This window comes from Platalea leucorodia, assembly GCF_965183815.1.
Source record: "Platalea leucorodia genome assembly, chromosome: Z".
In the NCBI taxonomy this organism is placed as follows: Eukaryota; Metazoa; Chordata; class Aves; order Pelecaniformes; family Threskiornithidae; genus Platalea; species Platalea leucorodia.
The window spans coordinates 29,722,677-29,743,594 of NC_138858.1; the positions used below are offsets into that span (position 1 = coordinate 29,722,677).

At 37.8% G+C, this 20,918-nt stretch overlaps 1 protein-coding gene across 7 annotated transcripts in view; it reads right to left on the reverse strand.

Annotated features, from left to right (window-relative positions):
• Positions 1-20,918, reverse strand: part of LOC309603014 (zinc-regulated GTPase metalloprotein activator 1A-like) — a 29,234-nt gene that overhangs the window by 6,539 nt on the left and 1,777 nt on the right. For 6 of the 7 annotated variants that reach the window (XR_014230764.1, XM_082337306.1, XM_082337305.1 and 3 more), the window contains exons 4-12: positions 20,061-20,157; positions 18,746-18,837; positions 15,246-15,305; positions 14,142-14,179; positions 10,825-10,871; positions 9,973-10,059; positions 9,221-9,265; positions 5,201-5,257; positions 3,819-3,870 (exon numbers count right to left, since the gene is read on the reverse strand). Coding sequence is in view for 6 of the 7 variants with exons in the window: in XM_082337306.1 (XP_082193432.1) it covers positions 3,819-3,870; positions 5,201-5,257; positions 9,221-9,265; positions 9,973-10,059; positions 10,825-10,871; positions 14,142-14,179; positions 15,246-15,305; positions 18,746-18,837; positions 20,061-20,157 (575 nt within the window). In the remaining variant the exon portion in view is untranslated. The other variant, XM_082337307.1, reaches the window with a different exon arrangement.

Consider the following 20,918-nt stretch of genomic DNA (forward strand, 5'->3'; position numbering starts at 1 on the left):
GAGAAGTGTTCTGCTCTCATTTATGCCTTATCCGTCTCAACAACCATCTTAAAACTGTGGGTGTTGAACTAAACAGGGATAGTAACAATGAATTCTCACCGTTTCCTACTGGCCGAATGGCTCCACACTACAAAACCAAGAATAATTTCCTTAACAATATAAGCATGCTATAACTGTGCTAACATTCAGGAAGGCTTCTATTTAACTTCTTTTCTACTTTAGCTATCTATTCAGACTGTTATTACTATAACTGAACATATTTAGGATGAACACAGATTTTAATTGAACAAAAAACTATGAACTTAAGATTCTGATTGCAATTACAGCTGGAGCATAAAACTGATTTTATATTTAATCTTTAGTTCCAAAAGGAGAATATAACTGCCTTTTACTGTTTTCAAGACTAGCAACTTCACAGTCAAGATCTGCTGTTCAGAAAGAAAAAAAAAAAAATTCCTGTTTCAGAAAGAAAAAAATTCAGGCATTGTATGCATCGTATTTTAACCTGAAAATTAAATTTAATCATAGCAACTTTCTAAAAGGAAAGTACACTTTTCTAAGCTACTGTATAAAAATACATGTTTTTCTTTTTTTGTGGCCCCTGAGGGGACTGTTGCCCATGGGTGAACTGCACCCAATTAGGGATACCCAGGAGAGGACTGTGATCCACAACTCATCCACAGAGTGGTGTACCTCTATATGGACTGGGGCCCATGGCCGACTCATGGAGCTGGGACACTAAGGAACAGAGCAATGACAAAACCACTATGAAGCAAAAAGGAGCAGAAAGCTACTACACAAAACTACAGGCCCTGGTAAAAAGTATCTCCGTCTTTCTTATAAGCCCCCTTTAAGTACTGAAAGGCTGCAGTAAGGTCTCCCCAGAGCCTTCTCTTCTCCAGGCTGAACAACCCCAACTCTCTCAGCATTTCCTCATAGCAGAGGTGCTCCAGCCCTCTGATCATCTTTGTGGCCCTCCTCTGGACCAACCGTAACAGGTCCATGTCCTTCCTGTGCTGAGGACGCCAGAGCTGGACACAGTGCTCCAGGTGGGGTCTCACCAGAGTGGAGTGCATTACTGCAATGACCTGGGGACTCCAGAAGGAGCCTTGGTTCTGGTACTGGGAATCTGTCATTGGATATTCTCATGTGAGTGGTACACCCATTACGTGTGCATGGATGTGTGCAGACAATGTATAAACTGTTGGAAAAAGCAGGGACTTGTGAAAGCCCTAGTGGGACAGGAAGATGACTGGGAAGACACAGGATGGTGCCAGCTTCAAATTCACGCACCCATGGCACAGGGCCTTAACAGTCCTCTAGGGCAGCATCCAAGAAAGTTAGCCCGGGAGTTGCAAGGGATAGAACTACCACCTGTAAAACACTGGGAGACGTGCTGCTTTGCTGCGGGGGTATGACAAGAGTTTCTCATATGCTTCAAATGGAGCCTCAGAAAAATCGGGACCGCTTAGAATTCATCACCATCAGACTGACAGTCACTGTTAAGACTAATGGTCTGCTAAAAGATGCACCAGCAAGTGCTCAGCAAGAACAACAAACCCCGAATCAAAATTTAGCAGTGGGTAACACTGAACTGGCCAAAGGGAAACCTGTGTGACAAGCTATCCAATCTACTATGGAAAGAGTAAGCCAGTTTAAAATTAAGAGAGTCCTATCAGGCAGCCCATGTTACAGTGCTGCAGAAACAGGAGCACTGCTCCCCAAATTGCAACCACTCTGCGACCTTTTAGTTGGATTAATTAAAGCAGCGCAGGACACCTATGGCTGCTGCCCACAAAAGTTGCTTCTGCAGTGGCTGTGGTGGTGCAGGGAAGCTGGAGAAGGGCACTTGCAAAACTAGGAAACTCTGGGATTTACTGATGGAGGGGTATGCTGAGCTCAATCCTTCTCATCCCACAAACAAGATCCCGGTGGAGGCACTGAGAAGAAGGGGCAATCGACTCTGATCACTTTGACTCCTGCTGTGTTTACAGGCAAGGGGTAAGGGACCCCAAAAAGGCTGAGGCCACAGACGAAAAGCTCTGACAGCTAGGCACAGTCATTATTGCCCCTCTGGTATCACCTGATAACCAGAGGGTCACACCAATAGGTGTGACATCCTATTGATCAAGGAATGACCTACAGTATCATATTGGGGGGAACATGCCAGAAGCAAGTGTGAGATCAGCCTCATGGCAAAGCATGACAAAACTGAAGTTGTGAAAGTGTCAGGAGGGGATGAAAAATCTCCATGCTCCCACCCTACAAACTGGGACTTGGAAAGTGGAAAAGAAACCATACAACAGTAAAAAAACCCAACACCCCACACATCTTCAGGCAGAGAAATGCATGGCACCCTGCTAGAGAGACAGGCACCTCCAGCCACTTGGGACTGAAGACTCTTTGGAGGAGGCACGGCACGCCATGCCGAAGGGGGTACGTTCACCCCCGAGAGAGTGCAGCTTGTTGTTTAGCCACGGAGCAGGCGCACTCCACAGGGACTGAGGGAACAGAGCAGGGATGAGGAACAGAAAATCATTACACTAACACCCCCAACTTCCTATGCTACGTGTGGCCTTGCTGGGAGAACGTGGACGGACTAAGTGTAAGCCACTGAAAAAACAGGAAAAGATGGGGAAGAGAGGGAGAGAGAAGGAGAGGTGTTCATGTAAGTGTTTGTGTAATTGTTTTGCATTTCTTTTTTCAGTATTCAAATCAATAATTGTAAGTTTTTGTTGCCTCGCAATAAATTCAGTAATTCCTTGATTTAAGACTGTTCTGCTTTTGAGAAGGCCCTAAGCAGAAAAACATAGTGTGATCATAACATTTGGAAAAAAAAACAAACAAACAAAAAAAAGAAAATTAAAAGGGATCCTTTCTAGTAAAACCTATACATCAAGAGAGGTGCTTAAAAGTAGCAATTAGCATAGAACGGTTTATATTCTGTAGAGATGGTAGACCAGACCCTTTTTCCTTAAATTTGTCTTTGAAATCAGATATGCTGATCACAAAAAATACTGTATTTGCCCAAATAAAAGCCACAAAGGCAGAAATGCTATTTGCAGTTGCATTATGCTAGCATCATTGCATTGCACACAGGGATAGAAAAGGTCCTGCCCTGATATAAACACACATTGGGTTGAGTACCAGGGGTGGGGGCCGGCGGACAGGAATACATTTTAGAGTTTAATTTTACATATGAAAATAACATCAACAGAACTGTTGGGTTGGGTTTTTTTAGCATACATGTGTTTACAGGATTGGTAGGGCAGAATCTTCCTCACTGTTACAAGTTAAATTGTTAATATTTCTTGTGAAAAAAATAGGAAGCACTCATAGAATGGAAATCTACACATGCTTAACTACTTAGTCAAGTCTTATTACAACTTTAAAGAATGCACAGTCATGAATAACATCTCCCTGATATCTACCTACACAGACAACATCTAGACAGAAAACGTACAGGATAAAAACTGGCTACCAATTTAGGACTCGATTTTGCAAATATTAAAATGAGTAGTGCTATTTATCTGTTTCAGTAACACACTCCATGTGAATTAATGAATGACGTGACTATCTGGAGCACTGAAAGCCTAGAAGTTATTTTTGAAAGTAAGACTTACTATATCCATTTAGAATCTATTTACAACAAAGCACATTCCTATATGTATTCAATGTAATCTTCCAAAGATCTTAAAACACATTGCTTCCTAAATGAAACCTTCTGAAAAGGTAACATGATTAGCATGCAATGCTTGCAATTACCCTGAACAACCTTGTTGTTACAAAAAGATTGAAGCAGTAGTTTTGGTAATTACCTTATCTAGATGTGCATGCGTTGTCTTTACATGCTCAAGCTTTTTCTGCAAACTGAAAATAAGTAAAGTTAAATGTCACATTTGTGTAGGATGGACAAAATGTCATTATTTCAAAATTTAAATAAACTCTTCAGTATTGCAAAGCGAAACTAAAATATCCAAGATAGACTGTATACTCAGAATAAGCTTCAACTGTTAATTCAGTTTTAATCTCAAAATAGATATGTTTAATTATATTGGTTTGTTCTAGTTAATGATTTGTGTTAGAACACTAAGTTTTTAAAATATAAACACAATTATAATAACAATGTGCAGTATCTTTGGGATTTTAAGTATTTATACTTCAAGAAGTACAACACCCTTGATATTCCTTTGTGTAGGAACAAAAGGCAAACTACATCATAAAGCAAGAAGGGAAAATCACTAGAATCTGTAGAAGGATGATTTGAAAAGTAAGAAGAAAAACAAACGTACAAAGCTGTTGCTTCACAGGTCAGACAAAAGCCAGTGCCAGCAAAAAGAAAGGGCAGCCAAGAGTCAGGAAAAGCAGGCTATCCTTTGGATAACTGCACCAGTTCATTGAGAAATCTCATGAGCGCATCTCATCTACTAGAGGTTACCAGCCTGCATCTTCTGCAATTTCTCCCTTCTGTGAATAAGAAAGTGGCTACGTTCCTTTACCTGAAGTGAGCAGTATGTGTCCAGGAAGAAAAATTAAACTGATACTTCCCCCAGTTGCATATTCTCTCCTTTCCTTTACGATTGCTCCAGTACTCCTTGCTCTCTTCGCCAAACACTTCCAGCACACAAAGTGGACAGAAAGCCCTTCTCCCCTTGCCTCCAATTTTACTTTTCCACCCATCTACCATGCCAAACTCGTATTTGGCACTAAAAGAAACGAAAAAAACCCATGGAACACAGTAACCAGAATTTAGAGTGGCTTCATTTGTTGTGGAACCTCAGTCCCTCATTGGTTTCTGTGAAAACTAAGGAGGCCTCCAGTTCATCATGATGTGAAGTGAGAAAAATTTTGAAATCCTTTAAGTTTTAAGAGAACCAGAAAAGAGTGTACAAATTTGCTCTGGTACTACTATTAAAGTAAAATTTGTATTTTGCGGAAAAAAAGCCAACCAACCATGCACACTCCGGCTCACTTCACTTTACAAAGTCAAAAAGCTTTTGTTGCACACAACAAAGCGGACAGAATTCTCAGTCTGAGATTACCAGTTACAAAGTAAGAATTTTAAATAAGTGACTAAACTAGAATTTCTAACAGAAACTCAGATGCAAATTTGAGCCACAGTTTGAGTGTGTCTATTTCATGCAGGTACTTATACAATGGACACTATTTCTAATAAGAGACAGTGAAATTATCACCATACCTTATTCCAGACAAACTGTCAAAAGCATGCAGGTCCAAGACATTGGAGAGATCAACCCTAAACAGGGGGAAGAAAGAAAGCTTTGCATTTTTGCCATATTTAAATATTGTGTATACTTAAATAATTATTTTTAAAATGGTTCTCTGAAGCTTATGTTTGTTTTCTTGTCTATCATTCTAATGCCATCAATCCTTAGCCTTATTTTTGGATGTTGGTGGTTGGTATTGTCTCTTATAAGGAAATGCAGTTTTTATTTACATAGTAATACGTAAGCACAAAAATGTAGTTTTAAAAAAATATAGTAAAATACAAGGTATTTCCAAGAAAGATGATAAAATCCCTCATACTCGATGCCTGAATAATAACTAATTTTCCCCAAATGGGAAAAGGAACCCTGAAGTTCTTCCAGCAATTATTCTGCACCCTTAATATTTACTAATATAGATCCTCCTCTCAACACACAAAGCCCTGGAATATATGTAGCTTCTGCTGACACACTGTTAGCAAACAAAACTGAAATACGCTATGAGGCAAGTGCTACTATAAAGAATTTCAGCTCTAATAGCTGAAACTTAGACAAATGAAAAATGTAATACGAAACAGACAGTACTGATTGTATTTACTTGTAAGAACGGCAACCTATAAACTTGCATAAGAAGCTTTTTTTATAAAAGCAATGTAGACTACAGGTGTCACTACTAATAGCAACTGACAGCTTTCTAAATGCAGTTAATGATATGTGGCTAAATACAAGGAACATATGAGAGGTTTAAACCAACCAACCAACCAAAAACAACAAAAAAGAGATCTCTGGAGTGTAGCTGGTATTATCAAACTTTTACACCCAACAGTAGCTTTACAAAGCAGTTTCTAAGATGAAAGGTGCATAATGTAAAACACATAAATAATGCCTCTCTCAAATTCACGACCAACTCAGTGCTAGTTGTTCGTTCTCAGCAGTGTTCTGAAAAATCATACAGAAACACTCAAGAAAGTGCTATATTGGTCCCTTTTACATGCAGGTCTTTGAGGAACAAAACCCCCTAATTAAAGAAGACATGTTCTCAAATAACTTGTTAATAAATTAATTCTGTGCTTATTTCACTTTTGGAATATTTAATCATGGGAGAGACAGTACGTGTCATTCACTAAAGAATATTTACTAGTAACACAGCAGTTGTCATTGAGGACTGCATCTGAGGTCCACTTAATCTAATATTCAAAATTTAATGCTGGCTGGCATCAGACACCAGAGAATGGTACAGATGTGGATACCACATTTTACATATCGAATCTCTTCCTAATGGAAATGGACAGATACTGATTTAAGATTCAAGACATGAAGTTTAATATCCTCGTCAAAATTGTTAGCCATGCTGGATACCGTCATCATCTTTACAGAAACCTTTCTTTTTTTTCACGTTACAAAAATCTTGGTGTCAAACTTGCACTGATTTCCTAGGGCAGTCAGACCCATGCATATGCAGTTTATGAGCGGTTTATCAATAGAGTTTGCTTCTTTTACCCCTTCAAAGCATTTTACTGACCATTTCTGTACTCTGCCTTTCAGCTAAAGAACAAAGAACTCCTGATCTGCTTTCTCAAAACCACTGTTTGTCCTCAGTAAAATCATCATGTTGCAACTTCTTTGATTTCAGCTGGAGCAATCTGTTGCAAATCTTTTTCAAGTAAGTGTTTTCCTAAGCCCTGATCATCCTTCATGATTTTCTTCCCCATTCTGTGGCAAAGGTAAAATTCCCCATTCCTCATAATATAAGTTCCAGAATTTTAAAAATTAGTATCACATTCCCAAAAGGTTACTAAACAGGAGGAAATGGAGAAGCTACAATTGTATCTCTGCAATTCCATCACTTTGCAGTATTTGTTCTTCTTTTGTCTTTCAATCTTTCATGCTGCACTCAAAGTACATACATTAGATGAATACATTTCTCACCGCACAGAGGTCATGAAAACAGTAAATAATACAGAGGTCTCAAAAATAAAAGAGAGCCAAATTTGGATATCGTAAAATTAGCTATAAGTAATTATCTATGATTTACCATCAGAATAAAATCTTGGTTAAATTTAACCTGGAGTCACCAGAACATTCTCATCTCCATCTACAGACAGAGAAAAACGCTAGTAGCATTATTCTAACACAACTCAATTTTATTAAACACCAACTTAATAATACTGTATTTAGAGAATAGGATAAATTAAAAAAAGTCTAAAATTTTGATGCAGACTCTAGAGTGACTATTTACACATTAAAACTCTTAACATATCAAAAAAGCTGGTGAACATTAAAAGCTTGATTATTAGAATTGCTCACAAGTTTATCCACGTTTGCTGTTTTGAACTTAAGTCCCTAAATGACAATAGATCCATTGAAGAAAATAACTTTTTATGTAATAGAGACACATGCTGACTTATGAGAAATTATTTACTGAGGATCACTAGAAGAGCAATAAATGAACCAATATGAAACACCTCTCAATAACAGAATTTATGATCCCCTCTATAATATTGTTTATTCTTGTTCTAAGCATTCTTCAACAGAGTTTGCAAGTTAACAAGAAAGAAGAGTGAAGTTGTCAAAGTTACTTAAACATTTCACCTTCCTCCTTGAACAAAGTAATGAAAACAATATAAGAATAATCCTTATAAACTAACATGATAGTCACGAAAGAGAATGCTTTTCATAGTGTAACTGTTCAACAGCAGGGCATAAAACCTCCAGTGATCAGACTGCAGACAGAGTTTCAAATAAGCTGAAGTCAATAGAAATGTTAACAAGATTAACATTTTTGGAAATATAAACTGAGCTGATCTTTAGATTAAAGTCAGACAAGCACCCATCTTCAAAACCCTGGGTTACCAAATAAAATACATATTCTACAGTCACTTGTTGATCCTACCTGATCAGGCAACAACATCAAATATTTTTCTCTACACTGTCTAACTATGTTTGGCAATAACTTTAAAAAGCCAAGTATGCTTTATTGGTAGATATAATCTTATTTTCCCTTCAAAAATTGCTTAAAACAGGAACCTGTATTATAGGAACATTTATCATAGTATAGTCAAATAATCAATGTAATAGCACACAAATCTGTCCTAACAGTCTGAAAGATACACTGCTCTCCTAACGCCCCTGGGAATACCATTTCCATTTAATTTCTTATTGAGGAAGAAATCTGAGTCAGAATTTTAATGAAAAAATAGCAAAAACAATGCAATTACTTTTCCTTCTTATAAACTCCCTCGCACTGCTTTCAAAGTGATTTTGTAGTAACAAGTTATCTGCAGCAGCCATCACAAGTGAGAAAAATCTTTCAGCTGACACAACAGAAAAAAACCATTACAGTGCACATGATCAATGATTAGCTCAGATACAACTTAGCCTTACAAGTTGCTCTTTAGTTACAAGATCTGGTTAATGAGTTACAAGAAACTTGGAATTTCTACCTGTAACAGTCCCTTAAAAATCTGGTACATTTTTGGAATATGCTGAAGCCAATCAAACTACATCTATATTAGCATTTTTCAGGACCTTTCCAAATGCTACTACTCCATAAATGGCAACACGACCAAAATGCAACTTTAATAATTAAAAGCCATATTCATATTAAACTTAGAACAAAATGCAGGTTTTGGAAAAACTAATGCCCAAGCTTTTGTAAAATCCACCTCTCATGTAAATAAAAAATATTTATGGTTATATTGCAAACTCCAATAAAACCCACTAGTGATAAGCTCTGTAAAATAAGCAACATCTTAATAGTGATTTTTTTAAACTAGTTATACACTAGAGTGTAGGATGTGAACAGTAACAAAGAAAAATACGTTTTTACTTCTTTAAAAAAATTTCTTTATCTAAATGATTATTAATAAAATAAATAGTGAGTTAAACATTCCTAATTCAATAGTTTTCCTTTAACCAAACTGATCAAATAGCATACTTAAATCTGTCACAAAAGAAGCAGGATCTGGTACCTAGTAATAGTGGCCATTTAGTACCTTGATCTTTGTGTCTCTAGAATTTTAACAAGTCCATTTATTGACCTAAAATAAAATAGAGAAATCAGAAGTTAGATGAAAATGCAACCGTAATACATTGCTTGAACGACTTAACCATGGAAAGCAGCATGAGAAACAGCACCACAACAATAACCTCAGATCTGTTACCAACTTGTTGAACAAAGCAACAGACATCCCAACACGACTTCATTTTTATGACTTTCATACCCTAAGTAAGGGCTGGGGAACTTCACAAGTTCTGACAACAAAATACTACCGGTAAGAAGAGCGTTTTCCTGTGCAAGTCTCCTCATGATACACTCTGCTTGGTCTAACTAAGCCTTTTTACTTTTAAAATTCAAACCACTAATAGAGTTGTAAAGAATTTCAAAATTTCAATGTTTTGTTTTGGTTATCACGGTACTGATAGAAAAAGATGGGACAAGCCTTTGATTATTAATTTGATTCAGACCGTTGGTTCTTCTACGCCCAAGACCATTAGTTGATCACCTGCCCTTAGTTGGTAACATCAAATCTCACCTAGATAGGCAAACTGCTAAGCTTGTGTAAGCACATGAAGGTATTGAAATGCATTTAGGACAGGGCAGTCTCTTTTACCTGCCGAGCTAATGATTTGTCAGTGTAATCATGAGATCAAATTTCTGCATTAACAGCATGAAAAAAGTACTATGTTTAAATAAAAATAACCTTTCAGCCAGTACAGTGTTACAGTTATGCCAAAAGTTTCATACCTGACAGATGTTCTGACTTTATCCAGTTCTTCCTCTGAAACCAAATCTGTTTTATTGATGATTATAAGATCAGCTAATGCAACCTGCCTATGCATTAAGGGGAAAAAAAAAGAGACAACATGAACAAATACTTTTTCTGTAAGGCAGAAGCACCATCTCTCCCATTACACCAAAAAGCAGTATGAGCATTGTTAGTACAGAAAGGCAATCATTAATCAAACTAGAACATCATGGAATGTGACTACAGCACTACTGTCTTCTTGAGGTGCTCTTCTGTGCCATGAGTCGTCTACCAAGCTACAAAGGCTTGCTAGTTTTTGATTTTTTTTTTTGTTTTTTTGTTGTACCTTTTTTTTTTTTTTAAAGTCATCTAACCTGCAATGCTTCGTAACTTAAGAACTTCCCAAGCCCCCTATTTCTCTTGCATGTACTCTTCACAAAGTCATACTTGAAGTCTCTGCTTTATGAAGACTTCTATTGTTACAATTACCCTTAATCATTGTGGCTCCAGATCTAGCAAAAAATATTCCTCTATCTCCAGTTCTACTTCAAGCATCGGGTAGATTCTAGCATGCAATTCTTTCTTCTCCCCAACACAGGTGGTTTTCCTTCATTTATGTAAAACCCCATCCCTCTTAAAATATGTCAGAAGAAGAGTCAGATCTTGGCAAAAAGACCAAATGGAACATGAAGTCACTTTTCTATTTTCTACCTCATTATACCAATCTACCTTGGTTTAAAAGCAAAGGAGGAGAGAAAAGCCTTATAAAAGAAAAAGAAGCCATTTCTAATGAACTTCTACACAGCACAGATCCTAACTGTTATATATAAAATTAATACATATACCCATACCGAGATGCTTCATTGACAAGGCCTTCTGGCTTTTCCTCTGTCAAGTGCTAGACAAAAATTAAAACAATTGGATTAAGCATATTCAAATGACATTTAAATTCATTTGCAGTTAAATGAAGTCAAAACCAATTCCGCTAAGGTATATTTTTCAACAACGTGTTGAGGAAGATGGCATCTAGAATTTTTCTATAAAATTATGGTGACAAAGTACATTTATAAATTCACCATTTCAGAAGCTTATCGTTTCTTTTATGAAAACACTTCTCTCAATGAATTTTATTACTAGAATGCTAAAGAGTTGGAAAACTGTATTATAGTATTTATTTTTAATTACTTTTCAGATTCACGATGAAGTAAAAGAAATGGCCATGACATATAGTAACCATGGAAAAACACATCTGAAAAAATGAGAGTACAGTCATTTTTCTAATGACCAACTGTTAAAGATGAGTTAGGCTTGCAGTAAGGGATATCATATATATAACTGCATACTCCTTTTCTCTCAAAGATTTGACAAACTTTACTTTTATAGTAAAAATTCGTAACTTTTTCTGGGTTTGTACAAATAAACCACTACTCCTTGGCAAGTCTGCCCAACATCAGTGCTCATGGCCTATTCAAGCTGTAACTGGGCAGAAGAGTCCATCAGCACTGACTAAAGCAGCAGCTTCTGGTCATGCTGCAGGAGTTTAGTATCTTAACCATCTGCAGCTTTGTGCTCCACCTGTTTGCCCAAGCTAATGTCCTCACAGTGAAAGGGAAAAAAAGTGCCTGCATCTCAAGCAGCAGCATGAAGTTTAGCAACATAAAGCTGCACTTCCATCAATAATTTGGCAGAGCAACAGACTTTACACTGAAGCAGCAAAGGTTCAGCTAGAAGTTATCTTCTGCCCACTCTGCCATGGAGGCAGCAGTCTCCAGGAGAGAAGCATCACAGACACCTGGAGGCAGCAAGACTTTAAATCGGTGCTGTAATATTAGTAAGAGCTCACCTCTTACGCCTGACATCTCTGGGGAGATTAAAGAGTCCTGTGCACTCCTTCATCAGCTCTAAATGTACCAGGAATATTATTTTAAAATTTGGTTTTAAAGACAGAAGAGTACCAAATGAAAATGGAATTAATCGTCATGGGAAATACGTAAACTAAAAACCAGGCATCTTGCATTATTTGACTTGAAAAACAAAACTAGATTATTGCATACTGTCAGTCTGTCGCCTTAAAAAGAAGAAAAAACCCCTATTTCTTGATTGTGCACAACCTAAGCTGAGCATAACAACAGGATGACTGGGAGGGAACCTCTCCTCTGACCTTTTCTTTGTAATCCTCCATTTATTGATTCTACTAAATTAAATGTTGTGAGATTTGTTGTGCTGAAAAGAACAATGCTAGCAGTGTAGATGTCAAGTACTGAAAGTAGAGAACTGTCACTTCAAGTTGTACAACTGTTTGTCTGTGATTAAAAAAATGATTATTTCAGATTGCTGGGTGACAAATCCATTAGAGTGATAACCCATGATATCAATTTACCACTTCAGTTTCAATTTGGCTGACTGGTCAGGGGGTGCTATTTGCCAGCTTTTCTTGTGATGGGTTGCATTCTTTGAAGCATGACACCCTTAAATTGCTGCCTATTATCTCAATGCCATTACCTGTATGGCTTTCAGAATTCTTTGAATCACAAGCAGCTGTTGAGGTCAAGCTTTGCAACCAGAGGAATTGCGCAAGTTAGCAAGTCCTTTATACAAAGCCAAAGTTATTTACTTGGCATATAACTGAGAAAGTCTGAAGTTTCTGTTATTCTGAGTGGATGTCAGTGTTGTACAGGCTTACTGATTAATAAAGTAAGAGTTTTCAGCGAGCTGTCAAAGATAATAATGGACAGAAAAGCTGAATGTTTCAAAACATTTTTGTGTTGCTTCTGACATATTACTTGAAAGTTTAAATATTAAACATTTTATTTTTTAAACAACAATAATTCAGTGCTGCTGTGTGCAACACCATTATATTTGATTCAAGCCAATAAATCAGCATTGCATGAAGAGAAAGATAAACAGAACAACATTTTTGCAAGTAATAAAACACATCTGAATTAGTTTGAGGGCTCCCAGCTGAAAAGGGGGCTGACACAAGACATGCTGTGGTTTCTTGTGATACTTGACCTAATTTAAAAGTTGGTTCCTGCTTAAAAGGGCAAACCAGCTCTCAGCCCCTTCCCCTTGTTCTTCTCCCAACTCCTCTGCAAAAGTCTGTGCAAAACATGACCACTTAACTCGCCAAACTGGCTTGCTATGAGGTTAGATTAGTTCCATCCTGGTGCAACACAAATGGACAAGAGGACAGGACTGCCCCCTTTCGGTAAATCAGCTGCTAGATCAGCTCAATTGAAACAAAAAACCCGAACACTCCAAACAAAATAAAATCCTTAAAAGGAGGGATCACTTCCTTATTTTTTAACCATTATTCTTCAGTTTTCTCAGCTTTTTGGAGCCATTGTAAAGTACAGAGATACTAAAAATACCTTCACAGCATGATGGGATTTTTATACTCTTTTCTTATGGTCACTTTTATTTTGAATCCTGTAAAATCAATACCTAATCAAAGTAGTCACTTCCTAAGTTATTACGTTGCAAATAATTATTTTTATGACTAGCTATTACAAAAAAAGTTGAACTATTTGATTTAATCACAATTTCTGCTGTTATCCCACCTGACTGTTCTATAGGGCTGTTCTTACATTGCACTTTACATAGATTACTCTAATACCCGCTCTTTTTGTGTGCTTCCATGTAATGAAGTAATCTTTTAATCTGAAATGGTACCTAGACACCTGGCTCTCACCTCTCCTCACCACAGTCGCCATTACATCAGCACCTTTCCCAATTTGAGCCCTAACTCACTTGTTACCACACTGGTATCAGAGGCCTGTTCTTACTCCTCTCCTTTCAGGTAACATGGACCAATGACATTCCGTAAGACAAATTTCTCCACTGCTTTACAGTAATCCAAATGCCTGTTTGGAATACAACTAAGACTCCTGAGTGAAGTGATAGAACTAGAAGGAATCAAGTATCTAGCAACCTGACAAGTCTTAGTAAACAGGCTGCTGTGTTGGTAAGAATCTGAATTCCTATGAATATCAGTACTTCCTTGTTCCCATTCAAAATAAGTACTAATGTACCACAGCAACTGAAATACAATCTCATTCATTGTAAGAATTAAAGCAATTGTAAAAATATAATTGAACCGAATGAAAATTATTGCAATAGCTGTTCTAACGTTGTGGTTTTAAACCATGTAACAAATCCAGTAACTTACCTGCAATCCATACTTTGCATCAACAACAGATACAATACCTAAAAGAGAAAATTAAAACGGAATAGAAATGTGCTGAAAGCAGCCAACAATTTAACAACTTATAAACTTCCTGTAAAACTACTGAAGCAACAGTATCACATGTACAACTGCTTATAATACTTTCAATGCTTTCAGCGTATCTGAACAAAAGACTTGTCACCTAACTAGTTTCTTATTTGTTACTCATATCTGTGGTAAAAAGATGTCTACCAAACCAGGTGAGAGAAATTCTCACAAGGGGGATGCCTCTCCTCCTTCTTCCGCAAACTTGCAGAGGTATGTTTTTACAGGTTATCGAAACAAATTAAGAGGACTGACTGAGGTACACAGTTATTCTGATTATAAGTGACCAGGAATCTGCGATTCTCTGGCAGGAACTTAGGAAGCTGTTTCCTATTCAACTGCATGTTTCCTTGGCTAGATGGGTATGTTACAGACTGACCAAAGTGTTAGTAGGATATTCTTTTTAAGCCAAAAAGTAACGTTTTTTCCTACATTAAAAAAAAAAAATAGATCAACATTCAACATGCTCTTTAACTACATATGGTGATGATTTGTATTACAGTAAACTCAGATTTTTAATGGAACACAGCAAATACTAGAGCTAACAAGAGTAAAATAGGCAAAGAAGGCAGAAAAAAAAAGGCAGGAGCCCAGACGTTGACAAGAGTTCAGAAAAAATGAAACAATTTAGGAAACACTGCATTGGGAAAAAAAAAAAAAAAAAAGAGACCTGTAATATTACTCCTAAATAATGTTTAATAACAGCTAACTAATGAGAGTTTTTTTCCCCCGTTATACCACAATCAAGATCTCTCCATGTCTGATCCCTCAGCAAAACATTACACAACTTTTGTCGGATTTAGCAAACTGCAAGAGCTCACCAAGTAGATAAACAAGCATCAGAATAAGCAAGTGGACATCTGTGGTCAAATTTGGGGATGTGAGAACCAAGATCATGTATTTCAAATATTTTTGAAACCTTGCCCTAAATGATAAGGATACATTACACCAAATCCAGATATGGAATGCCAATACATTGGAAAACAAGCTTGCACTTCTTACCGTCAAGATAGATGTCACTTCCCAGCTCAGAATCAACCCAGAACATGGAGGCGACAGCTCCTAAGAAGTGCAGTACATTTAGTTGCAAAATTGACATTTTCCAGTAAACTATCAATATTCAAACATTTAACAGAAAAACTCTATTTGTAGTGCTGTACTTGAAACTCCGCTCTTCCAAACTCAGAAAGCATCACAGAGGTGAAATACCCAACCAAACATTTGATCTAACAACAGCTACCAAGGCATTATGCTTGTGTGCACATCAACAGACAAGGCTACGAAAAGCTTTACAAATCTCACAATTCCAGATGCATGTAAGTTGTCTAAATTACCTTTACTCAGTAATATCAATTATCTGTCATTACTATACTCCAAGGCTCCCTCATTTCTAAAAAATCTGTACTCCCTCTCCTCACCTTGCAGCCACTGTTTCTACGTCATGGCGCGTGCACACACGTGCACACACACACACAGAAAAAAAAAAAAAGGAGATAAAAAGGAGATAAAACAGTTAAAGAAAAATGGAATTGGCACATCTGGGAGAAATCAGCTCTCTCCTTCACTTCTTCACTGGCTTCTATAAACTCTCCTATGCAGCTTCTCACATCATAAATCAACAGGACGAAGAAAGTCAAGAATAACCAGGTATAGAAAAGAATGTTTTCTTTAATTATCTCAGGTCTGTACAGTAAAGCTTCTGGCTCTAGGCAATTTTAAGATAGATCGAGTTAAGAAATAGCTAATGCAGCTCCAATTTGCAAACAGATATTGTACTGGAAGGGAAGTTTACAAGGGTAAACCATGCCTGATCAATCTGTGAAGGCTATACCTGGCCTTCTGTGAAAAAAATTATTGCATCTATGGGCAAGGGGAGAGCACTGCATGCCATTTACATCACCTCCAGCAAATTTTTCAACACTGTCTTTGAAGATATTCTAGGAACCAAGTTTGAACATTGCCAGTCTGAATGGAAAGACAACTTAAGTAAAACCAGTTGGATAGTTAAGCTCTAAAGGTTGCAGTTTACAGGTCATACCCTACCTGGAAGTCGGTAGCAAGCAGGGTACTGCAGGGGTCTACCCTAAGACCTGTCCTGTTCAACATCTCTACCAGGAACTCAGGAGGGCATGGAAAACATGCCTGTCAAGTTTGCAGAGAATACCGAATTCGGAAAGGAACAGTTGATATACCTAACAGCAGAGCTATGTTTCAGAGCAACCTGGCCAGGCAGGAAGGAATGGCCAATGAGAACCTGATGAAATTCAGCAACGAAAAAGCTTGAGTAATACACTTAAGAAAAAAGAGCACCTGGCAATGGTACAGACTAGGGACAGACTGGCTGGGGAGCAGGTCTACGGAGAAGTCCCTGAGGGTTCTGGAAGGCAGCAAGACAGGCAAGCAGCGTGCCCTGGGATCAGAGAAGGCCAAAAGCACCCAGGCTGCTGGAACAAAAGCATGGCCAAGGGATATTATTCTCCTCCATTTAGCACTTTCAAGCCCACATCTGGCTAGCACTTCCAGCATGGCGATTCCCCATACAGGAGTGAGTTCAGCATAGGATCACCAAGACAGCTGAGGCTGGAGCACAGGCCCTGTGAGGAGGGGCGAGGGAACTGGGTTCGTTCAGCCTGGAGAAGGGACAGCTTCTGGGGAACCTAGCAGCAGCCTCCCTGGTACCTACAGGTGAGTCACCCAGCAGACTGAGCCAGGCTGTGGCAGAAGGATGAGAAACAAGTGTAGTAAATTGAAGTAAGAGAGGTTCAGACCACATATATCAGAAAAATATTTTTTCACCATGAAACGGCAGGCACAGAACAGGTTGCCTGGAGAGGTCATGTCATGTTTATCCTCAGAGGACGGCAATATATAACTTGATAGGCCAAAACAACCTGGTCTTGTCTTACAGCTGACCCTGTTTTGGGCAGGAGGTTGCACCAAAGACCGCCTAACGTCCCTTCCAAACAGAATTATTCTGTGATTATATGATTCTAGTCTCTTTTACATGATAGGCCTCATCATCCACTGAATTTCCATCCAGATGAGGTGGTCCTGGAATAATGAAACACGTAGCACTCTCTCTTTTTTGTATAGCCATTTGTATTTCTTCAGAATGTGAAATGGAACATACTAAACTGACGAGTCTTGAGCAAAAAGAATCCATAAGTATTTGGACAACGGGGATCACATTCTATCAGGGGCTTGGAATCTGTGACCTGCTATCTGTGTACTACACATGGCCTAGGAATATGCTACTCCTGTTTCCTGCTACAATGGCCCTGTAAAACAGATTCTAGCAACTGTAGGATGTGCTGTATATTTATTTAAAAAAAAAAAAATCATAATTTGTTATGAAACAAACCAATTTAACATATATAAGTCCCACAATATGAAGGACAGGAGGAGCTGACAGCAATGACAGTCCTTTTGTTTTTTCAATTATCAGATCCTTAGTTACCAGCAGGCTGTCCAAGAGTATTAAGCAAATCAGAAAAAAAAGAAAAAAAAAAAATCAGTAACCAAACTCATTCTAACACCTAAGACTCTCCACCTGAAGTGACAAGATGCAGTCCTCCAAACATCACTCTGTATCAACACCAAATACCTGCCAGTTGTTCACAGTGCTTACTCATGCAAGATATAGCAAGGGCCACAACATCTAATGGTTTTCTGGTATCTATTGATTTTTTTTTTCCAAAAAGCTTAATAGTTTTCCAATTTGACTCAAATAGAATTTGTGTGTAACAGAGGCCAAATCAATGTCCTTTCTTTTGAAGAAAATTACTTTACCATGACAACTATTTAGCTTTGAGCTGGAAAGTGTCAGTCTCCTAAATGGGAAACAACTGAATTTCTGATAAGAATTTCCATCACTCTCGATCAACAACACATTTTTAATTGAGATGGTTCAGAGAAAACTGTTTTAGATAGCTATTAATAACATGAGCTCAAGTTTAAACACCTTTTTATAATAAATATCACTAAAGAGCACACAAGGAATTTGTAAGATCTATTATTGCTCTGTACCTAACAGAAGAATGTATTAATCTGTTTTGCAGTGTATTTTATGACTCACAAAATATAAGGCCATCACAACCAATGTAACAATATATCAGATACTAATAATTTCTTCTTTAGAAGAAGCAATGTAGAACAGCAAAAGCCTACTGAAAACTACCAGTTTCAGAGTCTGCGTCTCTTCTCCAAGCCCAGTGTCTTCTCTTAATAGAAATATATTTTAACTGGATTTTTGTTAAGCTTTAGAGTCAATTCAGAGCAAGTTCAAAAAACCAAACCAAAACACCCAGCCCAGCAACCCCACCCACAACCCTGCTTCTGCACCTTATCCAACTCAGTTTTAGTCTACATAGCAATCAAAGCATGTGCCTGACAACTCACCACTTTATATTACATTTTGCATAGTGAACTGACCGGTGTGCAAATAAGCACTTCATAAAAAACAGAATAATTATCATGGTTATGAAAACCATAATGTGAACTACCTGGATCTGCCAAACCCGTTGTTTCTAACAATATATAGTCAAATTTTCCTCTCCTTTGCATCAGGTTCTCAATAGCCTTCACACCATTGTCCCTGTAAGAAGAAGTAATTAAACCTGAGAACAGACAAAACAAGCTAAAACATGTACAAACATGTATCTTCTGATGCAGAACACAGTGTCAGTACCATCAAAGAAAAGACCTGAGTCAGGATTTACAGTCTACAATGAAAATTCAGTCATCAATCTGCTGCTCTAATATTAGGCAAACTGTGGTTTTCTGTTTCATTTTAGTCTGAAAATAGTATTTGCCTACTCCTGATAGGCATAATAAAGGGGATTTAAATAAAGATTTGTTTTCAAACACTGAAAACCCTGTAAAGGACAGGAGGGCTGTATAAATATTTTACTATTTGGTTTGGCAAAAAGATTACGAAAAGAAAGGGGGGGTGTGGAGGGCAGGGGCGGCGGAACGGAATCATGTTCTCCTGCCTTTGCACCTCACCTACAGCAAAACTAAGATGTGCCATTTACTTAAATCTCAGCTGATGAAGTCAGCCTGAAGCAGAAATGTATGGCATTTTACATTAGAAATCAATGTATATAAAACATAGCAGCAATGGCAGCATTCCTTACACCCCAGTAGAACACAATGCAATCGGGTCTTCTGTTTTCCACTTACTATCCCAGTTTAAGGCATAGGACCAGTTCTTCCAAATCCTCAGGACAAACAGGCCATCCTCTTTATTACAAACTTAGCACAAACAATCCAGCATTCAAACAAACAGGGTAAAAACATGTCAAAGAAACAGATACACTCCTACTTTTTAATGTGACCATCAGCTTACCATTTGGGATACTGTGTTTCATTAGGTCACCAAAAGGTTCTCCCTCCACCCTTTCTGAGGTATACAATATTCAAGTATTAACCAACATACAGAGGAAGAAACACAGAGGAAGTATTCAATGTGGAAATTAGGAAACTTGGGTCCTAGTTCCAGCCTCCCTGAACCTTTAGCTCTCTATATAAAAGCATACAATACTAACAGAAGAGGGAGAGCTCCCCACCCTACAACAACCCAATGGTGTATAAGTTGGTATTTAGATTATTTTTCTGGAAGACACTGAGTCCAATTCCAGTAAGGCAACAAAAAGAAATAAATTTCCATCTCCCAAATTCCAACTCTTGGTTCATCTGACAAATGAAGTCTCAATCAATACTGCTATCAGTTTTAGGAATCAAATCCTGGATGTCTTCTCCTTTCCTCAATTTCCCCAAGACCCACTGTAAGAACTTGTACAATAGTCCATTCCTTACTTTACTGAACAGCACAGGCAGCCGTTTCTGAGCTCCAGCCATTCTTCATAGAGTTCTCCCCCTTGACTGATTGCCAGGGACTTCTCCAAGGCACTTCCTGTAAATGTAAGTAGTACAATAATTTTAATTTACAAACTTGCATGACAATGCCTACAAAAGAGATATGAAAGATTCAAGTTGGTATACATTTTTACTCTTGGATTATATTTTTTTCTTCTGAGACCATCTTTCTGATACGTTCTTCAGAAATTCATATTTCCCATTTTATGAGAAATTTCAAAGCCAAAGTCAGGTTGGTTCTACAAAGACCAAAACCCAGAGGATGAAAGTACAGCATAACTGCCACAAACTTTGCTAAAAGAAAGGCATGTCAGCCTCTACCTCCATATCAAATAAAGGCTCTGGCTATACATTTTATTTTAGGCTCCATGACCAGAAAAGTGGCATGCATCTCTGTTGATGAAAACAAAGAAACAGAAAAACACCACCAACATAGTGCAAACTGTAAGCAACGCTGACTATGGTACAGATATAAAATTATATCCATAACAGTTAAAAATCCTGAGGAGGACAGCAAAGAGTTCAGAGAACCACAGACACAAAGCACACATCTCTCCATTTTCTTGGTCTAGGATAATTTGTGATCTGTAAGTGGCTGAGGGGAAAGGAAAGAAAAGAAAATATTATCTACCAACACGTTATTTTTATTTCCATTTGCTTGAAATGGAGTAGGACACTTCCAAAGTAGCACTTCCAACAGGGTGATATATCCATTTACTTGACTCTGAGGGACTGAATTTATGTACAGAACAGACTAATGCATAGCAGTATCTTATGAACACTAGCCAAAAGACTTTT